We start from the raw sequence: 21620 nt of genomic DNA, 5'->3' as shown, positions 1-21620 counted from the left end.
CTTTTCGATTCGAAATTTTCGAATTATTCGGATTCGAATCATAAGGATTCAAATTTGAGTCGAATCAAATTTTACTTGATTCGCATTCGAATAGTTCGCATATCTCTACTAGTTAGTTAACTAAGAAAAGTTATCCACTTGTCCTATTGTTTTTATTGGACTAATTAAACCCGCTTTATCCGATTGCGAAGAGAGTTATTTTATATCTACTGTTGATCTCGGAAACATTTCATTAACATGTTCTCCAGTAGCAGCCACTAGACTTTTATGACGGCATTCATCAACCGCAATTTCCCGCAATGCGGTATAACGTTCGTTTATGATGACAGGGAGTGCACGATAATTATTTACTTCGTGGACTCCGAATAACAAATGAGATAACTGTATACGACGTATTGTCTCAGACATCGAAAATATTGCGTCAAATTGTTGTTTGCACTTTGTCGCAGAACGGCAATTATCCAATTCGAAATATCAAATATTTTTTTCTGTCGCTCGTTCTTGAATGGGACGAATGGAAGAAAAATTATTTAATTTTGTGATCAAGGTATATGTGTGTGAATATATAAAGTAACCAGCGGGGCCGCGCAAACTGCAAGTAATGACGGCACGATGGAATGAAGAATTAATTGAGGCGCGATTAGTCTTAAATTAAGTCATTACATAAAATCTTGATGTCCTCCAGTCTAAGTTGCATTTGTGCTAAATTGCATCATAAATGAATGCGTGAGTTTATGTGGATTCCTCGCATGTCTATCAAAGGTGCACGAGATGAGTTAAAAGAACTCAGTAAATGGCAGGTGTGCAACTTTGTTGCGTAACGAGAGAATGTCGAGTGCAGCGTTTAAACGGTGCAGGCTTCAACAGTTACAAAAGGAACAGAGCAGTAAGTAAACGCCAATGTACCACAGGCGATATAGAAAAGAAACGAGTGGATTCACGCGTCGAGACCATGTACAACCCCGATAAAGAAGAAATACGTCCCATCTTTCCCGTCAAATACCGTATCTCTCTATCGCGAGACAATCGTAGATAAGTGGTGACTGTGTTCCGCGCCACCAACGTCGCCGTCTTGCAGCACGTTGATCAACGTGTGAGATATCTCATTTCCGCATTGCGGCACATCTTTCGAGTCAATGAAAAGCAGTTGACGAGGGACAAACGCGAGTTGCAAAATGAAGAAAGTGAATGCCTAGTGCGACACAGCACGAGACGCCAAACCGGAGTAATCATCGCGTCAGTAGAAATTTATACCCTGCGTGAGAGAAAAGGATTTTTCATAACGTAACATTAATCATCTCTTGAGCGACAGAATAAGCTTCAGCGGAACCAGCGCAGCCTGTATTGTGCCGTTACGAATATATGCTTTACTTGGATCGTGTAATTAGAGCTTATGCAATCAAGTCGTATAAAAATGGTCTTAATGAAACGAAGAAGTGTTCTTCGGAAGATTCGAGACAAAATCAACGCATAATGACAATGAGAAATGACGATTTTCACGCGATACAATAATCCGATTTACGAGTATGGAACTTGTCGCGTGCCTGCCGAAGGTAATAACATGTTTATTGCGCGAAGAAACACAGTAACATACGCGAGTCGACACGCACTTTCATGATGTCTCTTGGCGAGGCGATGACGATGACTTTACTACAAAGCGCTATTAAAAATGATTTCGTGGGAGACGGAGAAAAGCGTGATATCAGGCAGCTATCTGCCCCAAGAGAGGCTTACGTATTTACTCGCAACGTCCACCAGGGAAAGTGCCGCGCGACTTCGCGTCAGGGGGTACAGTGAGATCGGCAGGAGGGAGATGGAGAGACGCACACATGCTGTGTGAGACTCGTCGTGGAATTTTGCAAGCGCGCGCACACACGCACATACTCATACGAGCTCGTCCGCTGGCGTGCGAAAGGAGAAAAACACGCATCTAGAGAATCAGCCGCGATCTTATGCTCCAGTTAGAAGAACACGACTAGTTTCGTGCGCCGCGCATATTGCGGTTACAATCCTTGCCTTACATATTGTCCTTTGTGGCAGCAGTAAACACATATCCAGCGAGAAGTTATTTTTTAAGGAGAACGATGAAAATATTGCCAATAAAGAAACTGATAAAGCCTAATCTACAATGTGCTGTTTGCTTCTTCTTTCTTGTTTTCTATCTTTTTAGAGCTTAAAGCCTGATCTACAATCTGCTCTTTGCGTTCTGTTTCTTGTCTTCTATCTTTTTCTGGCTTAAAGCTTAAGGTTTGAATCAGAAAGAGATAAAGAGAAAGAAGCAGGAAACAAAGAGCACATTGTAGATCAAGTTTAAAGCTTAAGGTTTGAGTTAGAAAGAGATAAAAAGAAATAAACAAGAAGCAAAGAACACATTTTAGATTAAGCTTAAGAATGATGAGAAACATTCTGCGACATGAAAGTCTAATTGGTAACATGACGACACAGACCGTCTATATACTTTTGAACTGATTTTGTCTAATCTTTGGAAACTTTATTAAGAAAAGATCTGCAGAGTGAGTTGTAATAACTATTGCCGCCCTTTGAATATCTCCGAAGCAAGAAACAAATGATTTTCAGAGATTTTCAAAACTATTCCACTTGGAAGAAAAAGTGGTTAAGCTATTAAGAGGAATAACTTCGAAGATCTTAAGATTATCTTTGTTTTTCGTCTTGAAGATATTGAAGATAGTAATAGTTGTTGACTCACTCTGTACATTCAGGAAATTCGACTGCGTTAGATTTGATATTTGGGATTGGTAGAAATCAAGTGTAAATTTAACTAAATTAATGGAGGAAGTCCAATAAATTCGAGCCGCTCTCAGAAAGGAATAGTCCCGAAGGAGAGCTTCTGCTTTCATGCAGGCCGCTTAATCGCAGATCCGCTTTTAATCGCAGAGCTCGATCTGCGGTGTGGCGTAGGAAAAGCCCCGTAGCGTGTGAAAATGAGAGAAGCGTCGAGAGAGGAAGTGCGCGATGTACACAATGCTAACCGCGCTACCAATTATGGGAAGCAGATTTGTCGGGGGGGCGCGTAAAACACGCCGGTTCCACGATGTGCTCGCTAGTCCTCGTACTTTCGCTAGTACCATTTCCGCAGGACTTTTGACAGGAATACGCGCGCGTTAGCATACGTTGCTCAACGATGTGAGCTCGACGCCACGTTAGTCCGAGCGAGATCGCGTAAGCAACCTCAACGAGGTCGCTTTGCTCCTTCGCTATTCGTTTCTTCTTATACATTTTTTTTTTTTCGTAATTGCAAGAGTGACGCGCTGCAGAAACACAAAAGAAAACGAGATCCTTTTAACATCAATCCCTCAAGTGGTACTCCCGGAAAAAAAATGTTTGTGATAATAGAAAATGTCCAATTTCCTCTCGATCCACTTAGGCTTGGTTGCCAGTCGAGAGTGGTAAGCTAATAGTGAACATTAACAGGCGTCTGTTAATTTTGAAGGAAAAGTAAAGACAAACGTACGACTTAACTGTTAATAAGCTTACTACGATGGGTGCAACAGGGTCTTAAACTATTGTATCTCTTTTGCTCACTCTGATTGATCGAACAGACGTCAATACCTCTTGCAGGCTATCTACAAAAATTCACTGCAATCATAATTTTTGCGACAAACATGTAAAATTATAGGTCGTCGGATTTATCATTATGAGTTTCTTATGAGATCCTATCGGTGAGATCGGTGTCATTCTTGTAGATAGTCGCCGTTAAAAGAATTTAACTCCCTTCTAGAGGAGTTTCTGTAAATTTGTGTGATTCGATATGAAAAATTGCCATCTCATTTCTCGTTTTAACATCTTCGTTTGAAATACCCTATTCCACGTAATTATTAACCCCGACAGATGAGATCGAACACACTGCATATAATAATATTAATAATATAATTATTATCATATATTTTAGGGGGGAATTTAAATTAGAAAGGATCATGCATTTTTTTCTCGTGAATATTCTTCACAGGTCCAAAAGCGAATACGTAAAATTGATACACGTATCTCGAGAAAAGGTAACAGATTATTGGCCGAACGATCGATGTACGATAAATCGGACAAGAGGCTTGCACAACAGCACGATCGGCGTTGCATCTTCGGCGCAACCTGCAAAGCGTTCTGCACCGAGAATGGGATCGTAATTCCCAGCAGAAATGACCGTAACGTCGTTATAACGTTACCTCATGCAGGGCCGCCACTCCTTGCAATCCATGAATTATTCGAACGGTTCGGGATCGATTTTTACTTTAACAATGCCTCACAAAAATCTCGGAGATTGAAATATGTTCAACGGTTAATTCGCGTATCGGTCAGATACATATTTCTCGTTTTTAATATGTCCGTATTTTCATGTGAACGTTGCATGCTCCTGATATTTTCCCCCTGTTACGTTATATCGAGGAAACAAATTGCGGAACCGATTAAAAGACCTGCCAGAAGAAATTCAATGGAACAGAACAAGTGGACTTTCGTAATGCAATGAGACACGAGCACGTTGCTCATGCAACTCACGTCTAATGACGCTAACGAATCTTCACATATCGCGGGCACGCGCGCACAGCGAAGTGCGAATCCGGTGTAATAGTCATTGATTATTTCTCCTGCGTGGTACTTCTTTTATCCCGAGAAAGCTAGGAAGGGGAGAAAGTTGTCGGAAAATCACCGCGTCCCGCTATTTTATTCGCAAATCTGTAAGGAGGAAGACGTCAGCCTGTCCGACCGGCTGGATCTTCCGCGAGGAACGCCGATGATTATTTACGCGCGCTGGCCGTTGACCAGACGATTTACGATTCAAATGATCCGGGAAGGAATAATTGAAATGGAAATGAGCGGAAGCGGGGCTATCGTTTGTTTCAGCCGCGAGTACGCCGGTGCTGCGCACATAGCGCCAATTCATGCGCGGAAAGGCTTACGCAAGATATATTCGGTATAGCACGATTGGTTAACCCTTTCGCGCTCTTTGCAACTCTGATCGTGAACGATCATTCGAATGCCGACATACTTAACGATCTTTGAATTGCAGTTCATCATAAGTCGAAAGTTTCGTCTCTTCGAATTGCGTTATAATGCGAGTTCTTGGTTTAATTTTTTAATCACTAAAAGCCGGTTGCTTTAACTTCTTGGTAAATCAACTAATAGTTAAATCATATGTCTGTCCTTGTTTTTCTTTCAATTAGATAAAGACAGTTATATGATATAATTATCAGTTAAATTATCAAGAAGTTTGAACTGGCCTTAATTCATGGTTTTGCCAACTGGCGATATTATAAGCATTGCTTATTAACCTTTCTAATTTCTAATTAATTCATTTAGCGAATTTTTACCTTGGTCTTCGAGAATTCTCTCACAGCACAAATGGAAAACGTCGGTTGTACTAATTTGGCTTGTAGGTCAGCTGGTATCGGCGAATGAAAGCGAGGTGCCATCACCTTCTGTCAGATGAGGTTAGGTAGAGCACGTCTCAGGCCCGTAATAAAACGAAAGTACTAACAAAAATAAATTTGCTTTAAATGTTCTAACAAATACATTCTGAATTTTCAAAATTTTAAAAAGGGAAGGAAAAGGAAAGGCTTTCTATCGTATTATATTATAAATCTTTATATTCTCTTTCCATTATATGGTTTTATTTCCGATGCACACTGAGTCTGAAAATGTTTGTACCATCCCTGGCTGAGAAAAACAGGCGGGCAGTCGTTCGAAAGTAAGAGCAGTAATGAAATTTCGCAACTTAGACATGTCGTATATGATTGCAAACCGCAGAAAGGGACCATTAACGAACATCGAAGATGGAAGGTGTGCTCGTAGCATCTGTCGATTTCATTGTCTTTTACTACATTAAAAAATATCTAAACAATTCGAATGTCTTATTATCTAATATTGAATGCTTCTTGTTTTGATAAAAGTTCCCTATATATTGACTGGTAATAATAAATATATTATTACTTTTCCAGTACTACTATCACAAGTAGTTGTTACTTTTTATTATTTCTTACATGTGCAAAATTATAATTTTATATACTATATCCAAAATATATTTATACAGAAATTGTCGTTTTTCTAAGGCAGAAAAGAAGAGACACTATACATTGCTTGTTTTGTACAAAACTATTACTAAGGTTTTAGATCTTTTTTAGAAATAAACACATAGCAAGGACAAGATATTGTTTTATCACAAAGGTAAATATAATTTAATAAGTTTTCATTACATAGACATCATTCAGTTTGGTTCACACACAGCGTTTTATTTGTACACCTATACTGTAACTCATGCATCATCCTAACACAAGCTTCACAATTATTGTCAAGATATTGAAGAATATTAGTGGAACTGAAAATTAATATTAATATAGAAGCTACAATAATAAGAATCTTAAATAATCATCAGATTTTGAAATTACTTACCTTTCATCACAGTTCGTATTGACTTAATAAGGTTCAATATTTGTGTCTTAGCGGTAGGAGGCTCACCAAATCCTTGGACATTTTGCCATGACGCCCACCCAACTAAAATAAAAATGCTCAATGTCAAGTGCAGATCCAAATATTATGTTTTCAAAAAGTAACATTGTTTTCAAAATTATAACCTATAAAATCTATTATAACCTATGACAATATCCAACTTGGTATAATCTAATATAAAATAAGATACATGTAAAAATCATAAATGCTTCATTATTACCTTTGGCAAGAAATCTTTCTTCGTTTAAAACACAAACTGCATTCAAACATAATAAAGTTGCTTCAAAAAGTGTCCACAACGTAAAAGCCATATCGTTTTCCTATAAACATCGACAGTGATAAAAGCCTGAGAGGCTTACTTGCAGTTTACTATATTTTGGGTGTATATCAGTTGGACACGGGGCAATTGGACACAGTCCAATCACAAGTCGTTGTTCCAAGGGACCCTACAAATGTCTCTAATCATACGGTGCTGTGATTGGCTGTGTTCAAATGCACCTTGTCCAAGTGCACCGCTCCCCTTTATTTTAAGGTGCCCCTATATTCATAACCTGAACCTTATATTACCTATTACTACCAATTTTCCCGGTCGGCAATATCTATGATTTGGTTCTCTACTGTACCACCGACGAGATACTACTAAGGCTGCGTTCAGATTCCCCACCCGGGTGTATTCTATTACTAGAACTGCTATAGTATATGTCACATATACTATAGTGTTTCTAGTAATAGAGTGCACCCGGATGAGGAATCTGAACGCACCCTAACAGAGAGACACCTGAGAGTGGCCATGCCATTCGTTTTGGTCGACATTGATTTTCACTGTCGCGCTGTTTGATGCGCTATCTGCGCACCCATTTTTGAGGTAGAACTACGTTCCTTACGCCCATGTTCAGACGCTGCCGATAAGGTGTCGATTTGTTGCGTATTCATTCTACGCCCATTTTCTGGCGATTCGTGTCCGTGCTAAGCGCATAATTGCGTGATTGAAAACATGGGACTGCCCATGTTCTTAACACGCAATTATGCGTTTAGTACGGACATGAATCGCCAGAAAATGGGCGTAGAACGGACATACAACAAATAGACACTTTATCGGCAGTGTCCGAAAATGGACGTAGGGAATGTAGTTCTAAAATGGGTGCAGATGGTGGGAGCGGTGCACTTGGACACGGTGCATTTGGACACAGCCAATCACAGCACCGTATGATTAGAGACATTTGTAGGGTCCCTTGGAACAGCGACTTGTGATTGGACTGTGTCCAATTGCCCCGTGTCCAACTGATATACACCCGCAGATGGCGCATCGAACAACGTGAAAATCGGTGTCGGTCAAAACGTATGACGTGGCCCTTTGTCTATATAAGTGTGGACTGCCAGTTTTCCTATTCTTACGCTCTATGCACAATGCCAGGCAACAGGCAATAAGAATAGGCATTAGCCAATAGGAACAGGGAATAGAAATAATTGACCAATCTGAATTCCTATTCCCTGTTCCTATTGCCAGTTGCCTGGCATTGTGCATAGAGCGTTACAATGCTTCGCTATGTAATCAACATCACGCGTGCCGCCGAGGGATAAATGTCAAAAAATCGAAACATGAAAATTTCGATGGTAAAACAGGAAGGAAGAGAGAGATGCAATATGACATACGCCGCGCTGTTTTATCACGTTTGATAAAGTGCAGAACCACTTGCAGTATAAATAAAATATGTATGTATAAACTTAACACACATTAGTGTAAAATAAAACAATACTGCTATGGGTGCTTTCCAGTTGCGTACACTGTGTTACAAAACCAGTTTATTGGTTGCATATTATCTTACAAGATATTTTAGATAATATGTGACCAATAAACTGGTTTGGTACGTGTATGTCAAGATATGTTAAGGGACGTCTACATTGGAAGTAAACAGTAAGAAGTAGGAAGTAAGAATAAGAAATTGACTAATCATAGTTGATTATTCTTCTCACATTCGACTGTGGTTGGTCAATTTCTTACTCTTGCTTCCTACTTCTTGCTATTTACTTCCAATGTAAATGTCCCTTTAAGGAATGTCTACATTGGAAGTAAGTAGTAAGAAGTAGGAAGTAAGAGTAAGGAATTGACAAACTACAGTAGAATGTGAGAAGAATAATCAACTATGTTTGTTCAATTTCTTATTCTTACGTCCTACTTCTTACTGCTTATTTCCAATGTAGACGTCCCTTTAAGCAATTGGAAAGCACCCTCTGTCTGTCCGTGTGACCATAGGCTCGGTCGAATTCAGCCAATGAACTATATACATACTGGGACGCCCCATTTGTGTCCGTGCTAAGCGCATAATTGCATGGTTAAGAACATGGACAGTCCATGTTTTCAATCACACAATTATGCCCTTAACACGGACACGAATCGCCAGAAAATGGACATAGAATGGACACGCAACAAATCGACACTTTACCGGCAGCGTTTGAAAATGTGTAGGGAACGTAGTTCCATCTCAAAAATGGGTGCAGATAACGCATCGAACAGCGTCAAAATCGGTGTCGACCAAAACGTATGGTGTGGCCGCTTTCAGATTTTTCTCTGATAATATTAACAAGAAAAATATTTGTCATATTACAAAATAATATTAGGACCTTGAATAAGTTCTCGCTGATTTTTCGTGAAAATTAATGCTTTATTTAAAAAAAGTCGTAAAAAACATGTCACTGAAAGTATTGTCCATCGCTAGCCACTACTTTTTCCCATCTTTCTGACAGCATTTGAATTCCACGTCGGAAATACGACACGTCTTCTGAGGCTATCCAAGAGTCGACCCATTTTTTGGCATCTTCATAAGAATGGAAGTGCTGCTCAGCTAGGCTATGTGCCATCGATCGGAACAAGTGATAATCGGAAGGTGCAATGTCTGGTGAATACGGCGGGTGGGGTAGGACTTCCCATTTAAGCGTTTCCAAGTAGGTTTTCACCGGTTATGCAACATGTGGCCGAGCGTTGTCATGTTGCAAAATCACTTTGTCGTATCTCTGCTTATATAGCGACCGTTTTTTCTTCAATGCTCGGCTCAAACGCATCAACTGTAGTCGATAGCGATCTGCTGTGATGATTTCGTTCGGTTTGAACAGCTCATAATAAACTACACCCAGCTCATCTCACCAAATGCAGAGCAAAAGCTTCTAACCATGGATATTCGGCTTTGCTGACGATATTGATGCATAGTCGGGCTTATCCCACGATCTTCTACGCTTAGTGTTATCGTAGTGTATCCACTTTTCATCGTCAGTCACGATACGATGCAAAAAACCTTTCCTTTTATGCCGTTGAAGCAGCTGCTCACACGTGAAAAGACACCGTTCGACGTCTCTCGACTTCAACTTGTACGGCATCCAATGTCCTTGCATTTGAATAATTCCTAATACTTTCAAACGTTCGAAACTGATCAACTAATGATTCTGCAAGTTCAGCTAGCATCTGACATAAGTCTTCATGAAGTAATGCCTCCTATTCTTCGTCTTCAAACTTTTTCGGTGCGCCAGAGCGTTCTTTATTTTCAACATCAAAATCATTATTTTTGAAGCGTCTAAATCAATCTCTGCATGTTGTTTCCGACAAAGCATGGTCGCCGTAAGTCTCAACAAGAATTCTATGTACTTCAGCTGCAAATTTTTTTTGAATAAAGTAGTGCAGTAAAATTCCTTGCAAATACTCTTTTTTTGGGACGAAACTCGACATGTTTAACACTATGAAAAAAAAGTTGTTTACACTTCGACGAAATGACATACACTGAATTTCAAGCTTGCTTAGAGTATTTCCTTATAGATGCGTTACTATCTTAAACTACACGCACGCAGTTCTGATAACGCAATCTATTGGAAAACAGCGAGAACTTATTCAAGGTCCTGATATATTACCTTTGAAACATATTATTTATACTTCAATACGATATAATACAACTAACATTACATGACGTTTTAATAACATTTTAATGACGTAATGAAAATGTTATTTGACATTATCTTGCCACTTAGGATTTAATATATTATACAATATTACTATAATATTTCTGTGCGATATTACAAAATAACGTATCAATAATATTATTGTAATATTACATTGTAACATTCCAGTAAGAAAATTCAGCGCAGACTGCACGCATATTGGTAGCAAATTTGATCAAAAACCCACAGCAAAACCATAGCCATCTGTGTCTACATTAGGCTACGGTTTTGGTGACAGATCTTGCTGTCGGGAAATTGGTGCCAAATTTGCAGCAAAAACCGCGCAAAACTTGCAGCGCAGCAAAGTCTGCGCGCCAGTTTGTACCGCCAATCTGCCGTTAAATCGCTACAAGCTCTGCGCGGTTTTTATTGCAAATCTGCAGCAATTATCCGACAACCAGCTCTGCCGCATATCTGGCGGCAATTTGGCAGCAAGATTTGATATAACAGATCCTGCTTCAAATTTGTTATCTATTTGCCATCAAAAGTTGATAGCAAGCTCTGCTCGAAATCTGTTCGCGCAAGTTTGGCTATCTGGATGTATAGAACCTACCTAACCAAGCGAATCGTGGACATTGGCTTTGTAGTTCAATGTCCACAAAAAATGGACATAGAGGCAAATCAGCCAACTTTCCCATAACCTTCTAAATGCGGGCATAGTCACTCTCATTTTTCTCTCTGTCTGTATATGGACTCTCGCGCGTGAGCCCAAATGAATTTGAATGTCCCCACTCCACGTCACGTAGACCTTTTGGCTGCGTTCCAAAACTCTACTCGACGGGTAGAGTAGTATTTGACCAATAAAAACAAAGATAACTAAGATATCTTTATCATGATTGGTCAATTAAATGTACTCTACCGAGTAGAATTTTGGAACGCAGCTCTTTAGTTCAGTTAGTAAGACCCGAGATAGAGGCGCTGAAAATCGTTTCCTTCTTTCCAAGAAGAGAGTTAAGCCCGTGTCACTATGGATTTGAAATTGAAGATTGCGGATTGAAGATTATAGCGTGTTCGACTGGCCCTGGATTAATCGCTCCGAGAGCGATTAATGACGTCATAAGTCTCTACTAGCCAATCATAAAGCTTATAAGTACTTGCTCGACCAATAAACGTAAGCTGAATAACCCAGAGTGGGTTAACCCAGAGCCAGTCGAATATGCTATTAGATTTCGACAAATCAATGCACTTTGATCTTTGCCTGCTTGGCTCCAATTGGTTAAGTTTCAATCTTCAATCCGCAATCCTCTATCTCCAATCCGTAGTGTGACACGGGCTTTAGGCTACGTTCCGAAATTCACTGCAAGTACTGAAAATCTATATCTTTATGTCACGTATATTATAGAATTTCAGTACTAGCAGTGAATTTCGGAACGCAGCCTTAAGCCCAGTTACACTACGGATTGTAGGTAGAAAATTGCGGATTGAAGACTGGAACTTCATCAATTGAAGCCAAGCAGGCCAAGACCAAAGTGCATTGATTCGTCGAAATCTAATAGAATGTTCGACTGGCTCTGGGTTAACCCACTCTGGGTTATTCAGCCTACGTTTATTGGTCGAACAATTACTTATAAGCTTTATAATTGGCTAGTAGAGACTTATGACGTCATTAATCGCTCTCGGAGCGATTAACCCAGGGCCAGTAGAACACGCTATAATCTTCAAACCGCAATCTTCAATTTCCAATCCGTAGTGTGACACGGGCTTTAGGTTCCTCTGGATTTTGTTAATTCATTGACGTGTTAAGCATAAGTGTTATCGAGATGTCGACTGTTTGTAATTGGATTTGTTTATCATGATAGTAATATTATGTAGAATAATTTCTTTAACAAAATTTTGTATTTGTAGCTTACCAAATATTATACTAACAGTTACTGATTAGGTAAACAAATTTATTTCAATACAAGATTTGTAGTGAATATCTTTTATAATATCTTTTATAAAAGCAACACGTATAAGGTAAACGTTTGACGTTACAGTAGCAATAATATTTACATGTAACAAAATAAAGTAAGATTAAAATATTAGTACTAGTACTGATTAGTTCATATAAAAATATAATGTCATTTATACTTATAAAATAATTAGAAAGCTATATAATATATATATTTATTTTTACTTATTTATGTAAAGGATGGCATTGGCTATTCGTTATTTTACCCACAGGAGTTACATTAAATCTCTATTAATGTCCACAATGTCTACATTGTCATCGATGGATGAGCGTATGTTAAGAGGAATACAGAAGGTGATACCAAATTTGATCAATACCAAATATAAAGGCCAGGATGGTAGAATTGGAATTTTTGGTGGTAGTACTGAATATACAGGAGCACCATATTTTGCAGCCATGAGCGCATTGAGGACTGGTGCTGATCTTGTTCATGTGTTCTGCGCAAAGGATGCCAGCATTCCCATTAAATCATTTAGTCCAGAACCAATAGTTCATCCAATATTAGACCAGCCTGATGCACTGAAGCATATAGTACCTTGGCTAGATCGTCTTCATGTTATCCTGATTGGACCTGGACTTGGCAGAGATGAAAAGATATTCAAAACGATCGTTGACCTAATATCAATTTGTCGTGACCTGAAGAAGCCATTAGTTATTGATGCTGATGGATTGTTTTTGATTTATCAGAAACCAGAGATTATAAAAGACTATCCAGGACTCATCATGACACCAAATGCAATGGAGTTCAGTCGTTTAGTCAAAGCAGTTCTGGACAGAAACATTGCACCCTCCCCTATAGTCAAAGCTTCTGATGTGAAACATCTGGCAGAATCTTTTGGGAGAAATGTCGTGATTTTGCATAAAGGTGCAAAGGATGTGATTGTGGATGGCCACAAGGGTACTGAGACAGTCTCCTGTGCATTAGCTGGCTCTGGAAGGAGATGTGGTGGCCAGGGAGATCTTTTGGCTGGTTCCTTGGCTGTCTTTTGGTGGTGGGCTATCTCTACAGGAGCTAGTGAAGGTGCTCTCTCGCCTTCAATAGTGGCATGTTACGCTGCATCCAGACTAATTCGAGAATGCAATGCATCAGCCTTCAAAATAAAGCAGCGGGGAATGTTGGCGTCGGATATGTTAGAGCAAATTCAGCCGGTCTTTAGCAAGATCTATGAGACTCAAACCAACAAGTAATACAGAATACATCATAAATTTGCTCGATTTTATTTATATTATTTGTATTTGGCATTGTTTTAATTAATGAGAAACAATATATAATTGTTTATGTAATTGTTTATATTATTGAAGAGAGACAGTTGGGAATAATTATATATGAGAATACAATATTAATGATTATTGTTGCGATTTTTATTATGGGTTTTAGAAGTTCTTCGTTTAGCGGAAAAGGTCGAATCCGAAGTATCGTTTTTTGAAGTACATATATCTTCGTAACATTATCTAAAATATTTAAACACTTCATCTATTTATCTCGGATTGCGTGTATTGTTTTATATTTAAAAATTTCTTCGAATAATTGTAAATGAATGTATATTTATAATTATATTTCATATAATATATTTCATTACTTTCATTTTCTCACATATGTGATTTTTGTATGACTATGATGAAATTAATAAATATTTTTATAGAACAAAACATTTATAAATATTTTTATAGAACAACAGAGCATATATAATGTTATTAAGCAATCTTTTTTTTTTATAACAGAGTACTTCCTATTTTAGAAATGTGTAATATTTATTTAAAATCTGTTTTGTGTGCCAATATAAGTATATTTTACTTTTGTGTATATTTAAAATATGTTTCATATATTTAAATGAATATTTCTGCGCACATAAGTACATATTTTATTTTTACAATTTTCAACAACTAAAAAGCGAAATTATCAACTCAAGGAGATATGTGTACATACATATCATCATTGAAGTTACCACTATATGTAATTTATCTCTTTTAATTGACCACTATATGTAATTTATCTCTTTTAATTGATTTTACGGTGCGCATGGTTTATAGATTTATTATTTTCCGTTCCTCACAAATTGGATAATCATTGAAACGCACTCTCCTCATGGACATCCAGATCGTATTGACGTCAGTATGCCTGAAATTTTTAAACTAATTGACATCACAATGGGTCCGTTTATTGTTTCTGCACTGCTAAACTGGTGCAATAAGTTACAGTGAGATAAGTATATTTTTTCTTGCTCTAACTTATTACACCAGTTCAGCAGTGCAGGAACGAAAAATAAACCTAATATATCGACGAGTGCAATGGCATAGACATCAGAATTTAATCCAGGAATTGAATGTTTTAATCTCTCGAAATTCATTTGACATAGATACCTTTGCAAAATACTCAGTAAAAAATTTTAGTTTCATTAATATCATTAAATTTAATATTATTAATGATAATAAATTTATATAATATTAATATTTTTTTAATGACATTTTCTAATGACATTAAATTTAATGTCATTAAAAAAATTAACGAATATTGCGTTTGGTATATGAAGTGCATTTGTTTCTACATTCACGATTTATTAATCATTAAACGAATATTCTCGAACTATTTAGTTAGTTTTTAATTAAAGATTTCTAATTTAAAATTTCTAATTCAAGAATTCTAATTAAAAAATACAATTTTTTTACGTGAAAATTTCTCGTAAAAAGGTTTAGGAAACTTGACTGTGCATAATTTATCTTGCCAAAAATACGTGACACATATACCAAGTTATAATATATTTTAAAAAAAACTATATGTTCTTATATCATAATTAAATCCCATTTGTTATTTGTATGATAAATAATGCATATAATATTGAATTTCTTAACCACATTAACGTGAAAGTATATTAACAGTTTTAACTTCTTATCAGTTTAACATACGCACGCATTAAAGTGCACTTTTTTAGTGAATTTCCTATGTACCATCGCACGTTTTGACACAGGAAATGAACTCTTTATATTTTTTTAAATATTTTCTACAGAAAAAGACATTTTACACATAATTCATAAAGGATGGTTTTTTTATCTTTAACATATATTTAATTTTAACACAATATTACAACAACTATATACATGATAGATTTTATATGATTCATCTCAAAGAAAAAGATGATCTTGGAAGGATTCTGTGAGTGTCTAGAAATAATATAAGAATTATAGATACATTATTATTTATGTTGTCGCTTCGATGTTTGTCTTAATAAATAGTCTTCGTACATTTTCACTTATTATAGTTATTTAATTAATTAGAGCACACAGCTACTTCTCTCAGTTGAGTAATAATTCAAGACAGTTCGGAGAGATTTACTACAGACTGACAGGTACTGAAGTTATATCTAGCTCTATTAACACACTTATGGCCTTAATTCTACAACTTACAGTCGATAAAATTAAATACATTGAGTTAAAAATTAAATACAAAATAGATTTTAAATATAGGTAAAAAAACAAAAATACGTCGAGAAGTATTGGCTATGTAATTACAGACAATTGGCTAAGTATTAGCTAAGTAACTATATTAATTTTGGCATAACTATTCTAAATATTATATGTTTACTTTGGAAAAGTTATTCTTAGTTGAAAAATTTCGTGACATCAAAGTATACGCAAATTTTAGTTATACCAAGTCTATTACTAGTAGATTATGAGTAGAACGTGTTAATATGGATGTGTGATCTATTGACTATATAACTACAGGCTACAATTAACAGAGTACTGGCTAAGTGACTACATTAATTTTGGCATAAATATTCCAAATACTGTACGTTCATATTGGTAAGGTTCTTCTCAGTTGAAAGACTTTTCAAAACATCAAAATATATACAAATTTTAGTTTTATCAAGGTTATAATCGATAGATACGAGTAGAACGTCAATACATATATGTGATCTATCGACTATGTAACTACAGATTATATTTGCTAACTATTGGCTAAGTAACTACATTAATTTTGGCATAAATATTCCAAATACTGTACGTTCATATTAGAAAAGTTCGTCCTAGTCGGAAGACTTTTTAAAACATCAAAATATATAAATTTTAGTCAGGGTTATAATCGGTAGATTACGAGTAGAACGTCAATATGTATATGTGATCTATTGGCTATGTGATTACAGGCTATATTTGCTAACTATTGGCTAAGTAACTACATTAATTATGGTATAAATATTCCAAATACTGTACGTTCACATTGGAAAAGTTCTTCTCAGTCGGAAGATTTTTCAAAACATCGAAATATATATAATAAATTTTAATTATACTAGTAAATATATATAATAAATTTTAATTATACTAGTAAATTACAAGTAGAACGTCAATGCGGGTGTATGATTGCCACGGACTAAGATCGTGGGTGGCATGTCTTTCGTAAGCGCTTCTAACCAGGCCATGTACAGCGGCGATGAAATTATATTCTTCTTTGGAATTGGTAAGGAGCTGCAATTTATGATAAGTAGATGACGAACGTACCCTCGGGAAAAATTACAATACGTCGTTATGATGTGACCTACTGATTGCAGTACTTAAGGTACTATCATACGTACACTATTAATAATGTGGACTGACTCGAGTTCTCCAGTAACAACTCACGCAGTCGCAACTGCTGATCAGTCTTGTTCTGTAAGGAATCGATCTCTGTATTGGTGATGTTATGATCTGAAAATGACAATTATTATTGTTGAATATTGAACGAATATCATGTGCATAAATCGGGACGAAATTTACATATTCGTACGACACATACCGGAAGTATTGTTCGTCCGGAAATCGGATATCAACTTGTTGAAGAAGGACCGCGTTTCTTGTTGCGGTTTGGTATAAATATCTATTATCTTTAAGCTGTCGTATTGTATTCGAGCTTTCTCCATTATCTCTTTAATTCTGTAAGATTCAAAATTAATAATGCTTATTAATTTCTTTAGAAGTTATTCAATTATTTATGAATCGAAATTATTAATAAAATAAAAAATTAATCTTCTAAAGGACTCATGCGTGTATCCACTGAGAAAAAATGTTTGGCGTTTATAATTACACATTGAGAAACAATTACTATAAATTATGGCCAAGAGAAAACTATTTTTTTATTAAATTCTATAATATTAATAGCAATAACCGGTTAATAGCAATATACACGTTATTATTATTATTTTCGTGCTGGAACAACCAAAAAATATAGTTAGGGCCAGAAATAATTATAATTTTAGTTATAAATCAATTTTTTTTTCTCAATGATGATATCCCAAATAACACAGAGAATTCGAAAAGAATTCAGTCGTATGTCCAATTCTGAGTTCATTTCTGAATTCTTTTCAATAAACTAAACTCTGAAGAATTCTTTTTGCATTTGAAAATAAACTCAGAGTTGGTAACATACCACTAAATTTTTAATTCTTTTTGAATTCTCTGTGCTATCTAGGATTTATTTAAAGCAGCTCTTTCGACAAACTTACTCTTTCTCCTGAGCATTGATGTCCTGTTTATAATTGGCTAAAGCGAATAACCTTATTTTGCAGTGTTCCCAATCAGACCGTGTACCCATTATATACGGCAGAAGGATCGTCAGACCTGCCGAATAACAAGTTTTGCTGGTTACAAATGAGCCAGAAATTTCAACTAATTTTGTATACGAGCGATTCACACGATATGCGTATATTGATATGCCGTCAATCGTGGTTTACACCACGTAAACCGCTCAAGTATAATTTTATGAATTACCTCCATCATCATACAGCCACCACACGTCAATTATTCCTTTTTTGTGCTTCTCCTGAAAAATTGTCGTGATCTCCGGTGTATGGTTGTATTTTTTGCTGAAATGATAAACAATTAATTATTAACGGCAGAGAAATTCGTCAAGTACTCTGAATGATTTTGGCGACATCAATATTTATACACATACACCAGTTGAGCGTCAACGATATTCTTCTGCTGTAGATTTTCCTGGGCGCTCTGACCTATCGTTGAATCTCTTATTACATTTGTGTCATCATTTGTGTCGGAGGACGTACCTAAGATATGATATCGAATTGAAACACACAAATTACAAACAACGCGCGAAACGTTTGAAATATCGACACTTCAATAACTGTTGAAGGTAATAAATGTTTAAGTGTAAAAATTTCGGAATTTTGTCACTTTTTTGTAACGGAGTAGATTTTTTTAATTGAATTATTTACAGCAGAGTTCGACAAACAATATACTTCCCGAACAATTTTCGGAAGACTCGTACTTCCCGTACGAATTGCTTCAACGTCAAGGAGTGACTCGTAAGCTGCGCGCGATGCAACAACACAAGGGGAACAACGCGAAAATTGGCCGAAAAGTGTATCACTTGCCGGGCTCTGATTTAGAGCTAACTTGCGATAGATAAAGGATGGCGATCACTAACTTTAAATAGCACTCTAATTTGATCTTAGATTTAATCAATATCGATTTTCATACCTATTGTCGACACACTTTGCGTTGTGGAAATCTGCGTGCTTACGGAGAGGTCACTGTCGGTCATGTGCACCACGGTATTACCTGCCAATCCATTGCTTTGAACGGGATTTCCGCATTCGTCGCTTTCGTTGAAATCCGTCGCATCGGAGCAGTCCAGACCATCGGCAATTCTCAAAATTAATATGGCTAGTTGTTGGTCGAAGGCATCGCTGGGAAAAATTATTGTAAAATTGAAATATCTTCTTAATTTATAATCTAAGAGTAATCCCGAAGCACGTAGCTCTAGGATCGTATTCTTGATGCATATTCCAACGCTAAGTACGTATTTTTATTCCAACAGGCCTATAATGATACTGTTGTTAAAAGCTATAAGAATAGGGCTACAAGTTCTGTTTTTTATACGTCATTGCAAGATTGCTTTAGCTTGACAATCGGAAAAACATACAGAGCGTTGCACGAAGGATTGCTTATGCGTTTCGCTGGTAGCGATCTCAGTAGATCTTTGTAGAGAGTAGGGATTTGAAGCTATTGGGTTGGCCAATAAGTCCGGTTTTTCTCGATAGATGGCTTCAAGGCGCTCTGCTAAGCTTTATCTTCAGTCAAAAGTCTTGAAAGCGTATAATCATTGACATATGACATTTCAATATGCATTTAAAAAATATATGTAAAGATTGCTTGTGTATCTTGTGTGTTTTGCGTCACCTGAAAATGGATAACCAGAGAATTTTCGGCATATTATGCTTTTTTTATTTTAAAAAAGGCAAAAACGCAGCGCAAACATGTAAAAAGCTTTGTGCAATATATGGTGAGGATGCCGTAAAAAAACGTGTGTACTAAAAGTGGTTTACGAGATTTCGTTGCGGAGATTTTTCCGTCAAAGACAAACCACGCTTAGGCCGACCAAATAAGATCGACATCGACAAATTGAAGGCGATAATCGACATCAATCCACACTACACGACGCGAGAGATTGCAGACGTTCTCCAAATATCGAAATCGAGCGTGGAAAACCATCTGCATCAACTTAATTATGTTAGCCGTTTCGATGTTTGGGTTCCGCACGAACTGAGCGAAGCTCATTTAATCTAATGTATTTCCATCAGCGATTCACTCGGAAAACATGAGAAAAGCGATCCATTTCTGAAGTGTATGGTAACTGGCGACGAAAAATGGATCGTCTACAATAATATCAAGTGCAAAAGATCGTGGGGGCAGCGCAGCGAATCACCACAAACCACTTCGAAGACAGGGTTTCACCCGAGCAAGATCATGCTCTCAATTTGGTGGGATTGGAAGGGTGTTATGTTCTACGAGCTACTTCCGAAGAACAGAACGATCAATTCAGATGTGTACTGTAGTCAGCTGGATAAATTGAATACAGCGATTCACGAGAAGCATCCAGAATTGGTGAATCGTAGAGGCGTCGTTTTTCATCATGACAATGCTAGACCGCACACATCTTTATAAATCCGGCAAAAATTATTGGCACTAGGCTGGGATGTCTTACCACATCCTTCGTATTCTCCAGACATTGCACCTTTAGATTACCATCTGTTTTGCTCCCTTTAAAATTCCTTGAATGGAAAGTACTTCGTTTCTGAAGAAGCTATCAAACGACACTTGGAACAGTTTTTTTCCGAGAAAGACAGGAAGTTCTTTGAACGAGGAATTATGAAGCTGCCCGAAAGAAAAAAAATAGTAGATAACAACGGCCAATACATAATTGATTAAAGTTATTACCTTCTATAAAAATAATCATCGATCATTTATAAGTAAAAAACCGCACGAACTTATTGGCCAACTCAATATAAACGCTTTGTAGCGCGTAAAAAATGACTATAATTGATTAACTTTTCGATTTTTATTAATTTCAAACATAAATTCTCAAGAAGGACGAATGACTCGCCCAGTTACATTTTCTTGAAAATTGTATATAGTATGCATTTATTTGTCTTAAGTTTATAACTTAAGAATTAATTAGAAAAAACCACAAAAATTATCAAAATTATTTGTCAGAATTATTCTAGGAAAATCATTTATGGGACGAACGACTCGCGCTGTGCGAGTCTTGAGAGTCGAAAGATTAATATAGTGCTTCAAAGTATTTGCAGCGTCAAGTGCACCCTACTTAGAATGCTCACTTGGAACGTCAATTTTGTAGGAAGGAAAGCGCGCAAGTGAGCATTCCGTCAAGATCTACTGAGACTGCACACGACTACGCGCGCCTACCAACGAAACGCATAGGCAATCTGGCGTACTAATGTGTATGTAAGCGCAATATACTCTATTTGACGTTCGAATACGCGTTAAGAATACGATCCAGTTGGAGTAAATAAAATAGAATGACGGTGAGAAACACACAAGGAATAAATTCGCTGTAATGTCTGCCACAAATTTCTCGAATGTAACAATAATAATAATAATAATGTCGACTTACTGAATAATATTCAAGTATTCCTGCAGGTTTTTGTAATCGCACGTCAACCAATTAGTCTTGTAACCCATGAGAACCACGTTGGGGGCTAATTTGTCAAATCCGCAAATCTGCATCAACGCGGAGGCACCATGCTCCAAGTTTGTGTCCTGTATTATGCGGTAGAATGAGTTGATGCGGTGTTGTTTTAACCACGTGCTACCGACTTTTATACATGAGGAACGTTGGCCATACGACAGCTGCGTCTAAAATTATATGCAACGTTTCATATATTTATACCTGTATGTATTTATATATTTATATATTTATTCATATATTTATATATTTATTAGA

At 36.8% G+C, this 21620-nt stretch overlaps 3 protein-coding genes across 5 annotated transcripts in view; 1 reads left to right on the top strand and 2 right to left on the bottom strand.

Moving 5' to 3' along the window:
- Positions 1–6149: 6149 nt before the first annotated feature.
- LOC116846140 (immediate early response 3-interacting protein 1) lies at positions 6150–6830 on the bottom strand. The gene is made up of 3 exons (XM_032819621.1): positions 6677–6830; positions 6400–6501; positions 6150–6325 (listed from the first exon to the last, which is right to left on the bottom strand). The coding sequence occupies exons 1-3, from the start codon at positions 6765–6767 to the stop codon at positions 6270–6272; spliced, it is 249 nt and encodes an 82-aa protein (XP_032675512.1). The 5' UTR covers positions 6768–6830; the 3' UTR covers positions 6150–6269.
- Positions 6831–12120: 5290 nt separating this feature from the next.
- On the top strand, positions 12121–13986 carry LOC116846182 (ATP-dependent (S)-NAD(P)H-hydrate dehydratase). 2 transcript variants are annotated; one of them, XM_032819714.1, is made up of 2 exons: positions 12121–12396; positions 12571–13986. In XM_032819714.1, the coding sequence occupies exon 2, from the start codon at positions 12572–12574 to the stop codon at positions 13577–13579; it is 1008 nt and encodes a 335-aa protein (XP_032675605.1). In that variant the 5' UTR covers positions 12121–12396; position 12571; the 3' UTR covers positions 13580–13986. The 2 variants fall into 2 exon arrangements, with proteins under 2 accessions (XP_032675605.1, XP_032675606.1); XM_032819715.1 differs by having other exon boundaries at positions 12123–12396; positions 12604–13986.
- A 1585-nt stretch (positions 13987–15571) lies between these two features.
- The window catches only part of LOC116846155 (bumetanide-sensitive sodium-(potassium)-chloride cotransporter), a 34566-nt gene continuing 28517 nt past the window's right edge, over positions 15572–21620 (bottom strand). For both annotated transcript variants that reach the window (XM_032819640.1, XM_032819641.1), the window contains exons 12-19: positions 21291–21532; positions 18854–19062; positions 18312–18420; positions 18128–18222; positions 17863–17977; positions 17157–17293; positions 16957–17068; positions 15572–16849 (exon numbers count right to left, since the gene is read on the bottom strand). In XM_032819640.1, the coding sequence (XP_032675531.1) occupies positions 16714–16849; positions 16957–17068; positions 17157–17293; positions 17863–17977; positions 18128–18222; positions 18312–18420; positions 18854–19062; positions 21291–21532 (1155 nt within the window). In that variant the 3' untranslated portion in view covers positions 15572–16713. The remainder of the gene's footprint in view (positions 16850–16956; positions 17069–17156; positions 17294–17862; positions 17978–18127; positions 18223–18311; positions 18421–18853; positions 19063–21290; positions 21533–21620) is intronic.

This window comes from Odontomachus brunneus, unplaced genomic scaffold, assembly GCF_010583005.1.
Source record: "Odontomachus brunneus isolate Ranch 3 - 2012 unplaced genomic scaffold, Obru_v1 Obru_scaffold_061, whole genome shotgun sequence".
Classification (NCBI taxonomy): Eukaryota; Metazoa; Arthropoda; class Insecta; order Hymenoptera; family Formicidae; genus Odontomachus; species Odontomachus brunneus.
Note: the sequence above shows the minus strand (reverse complement) of the source record. Positions and strands in the feature narration are given on the sequence as shown.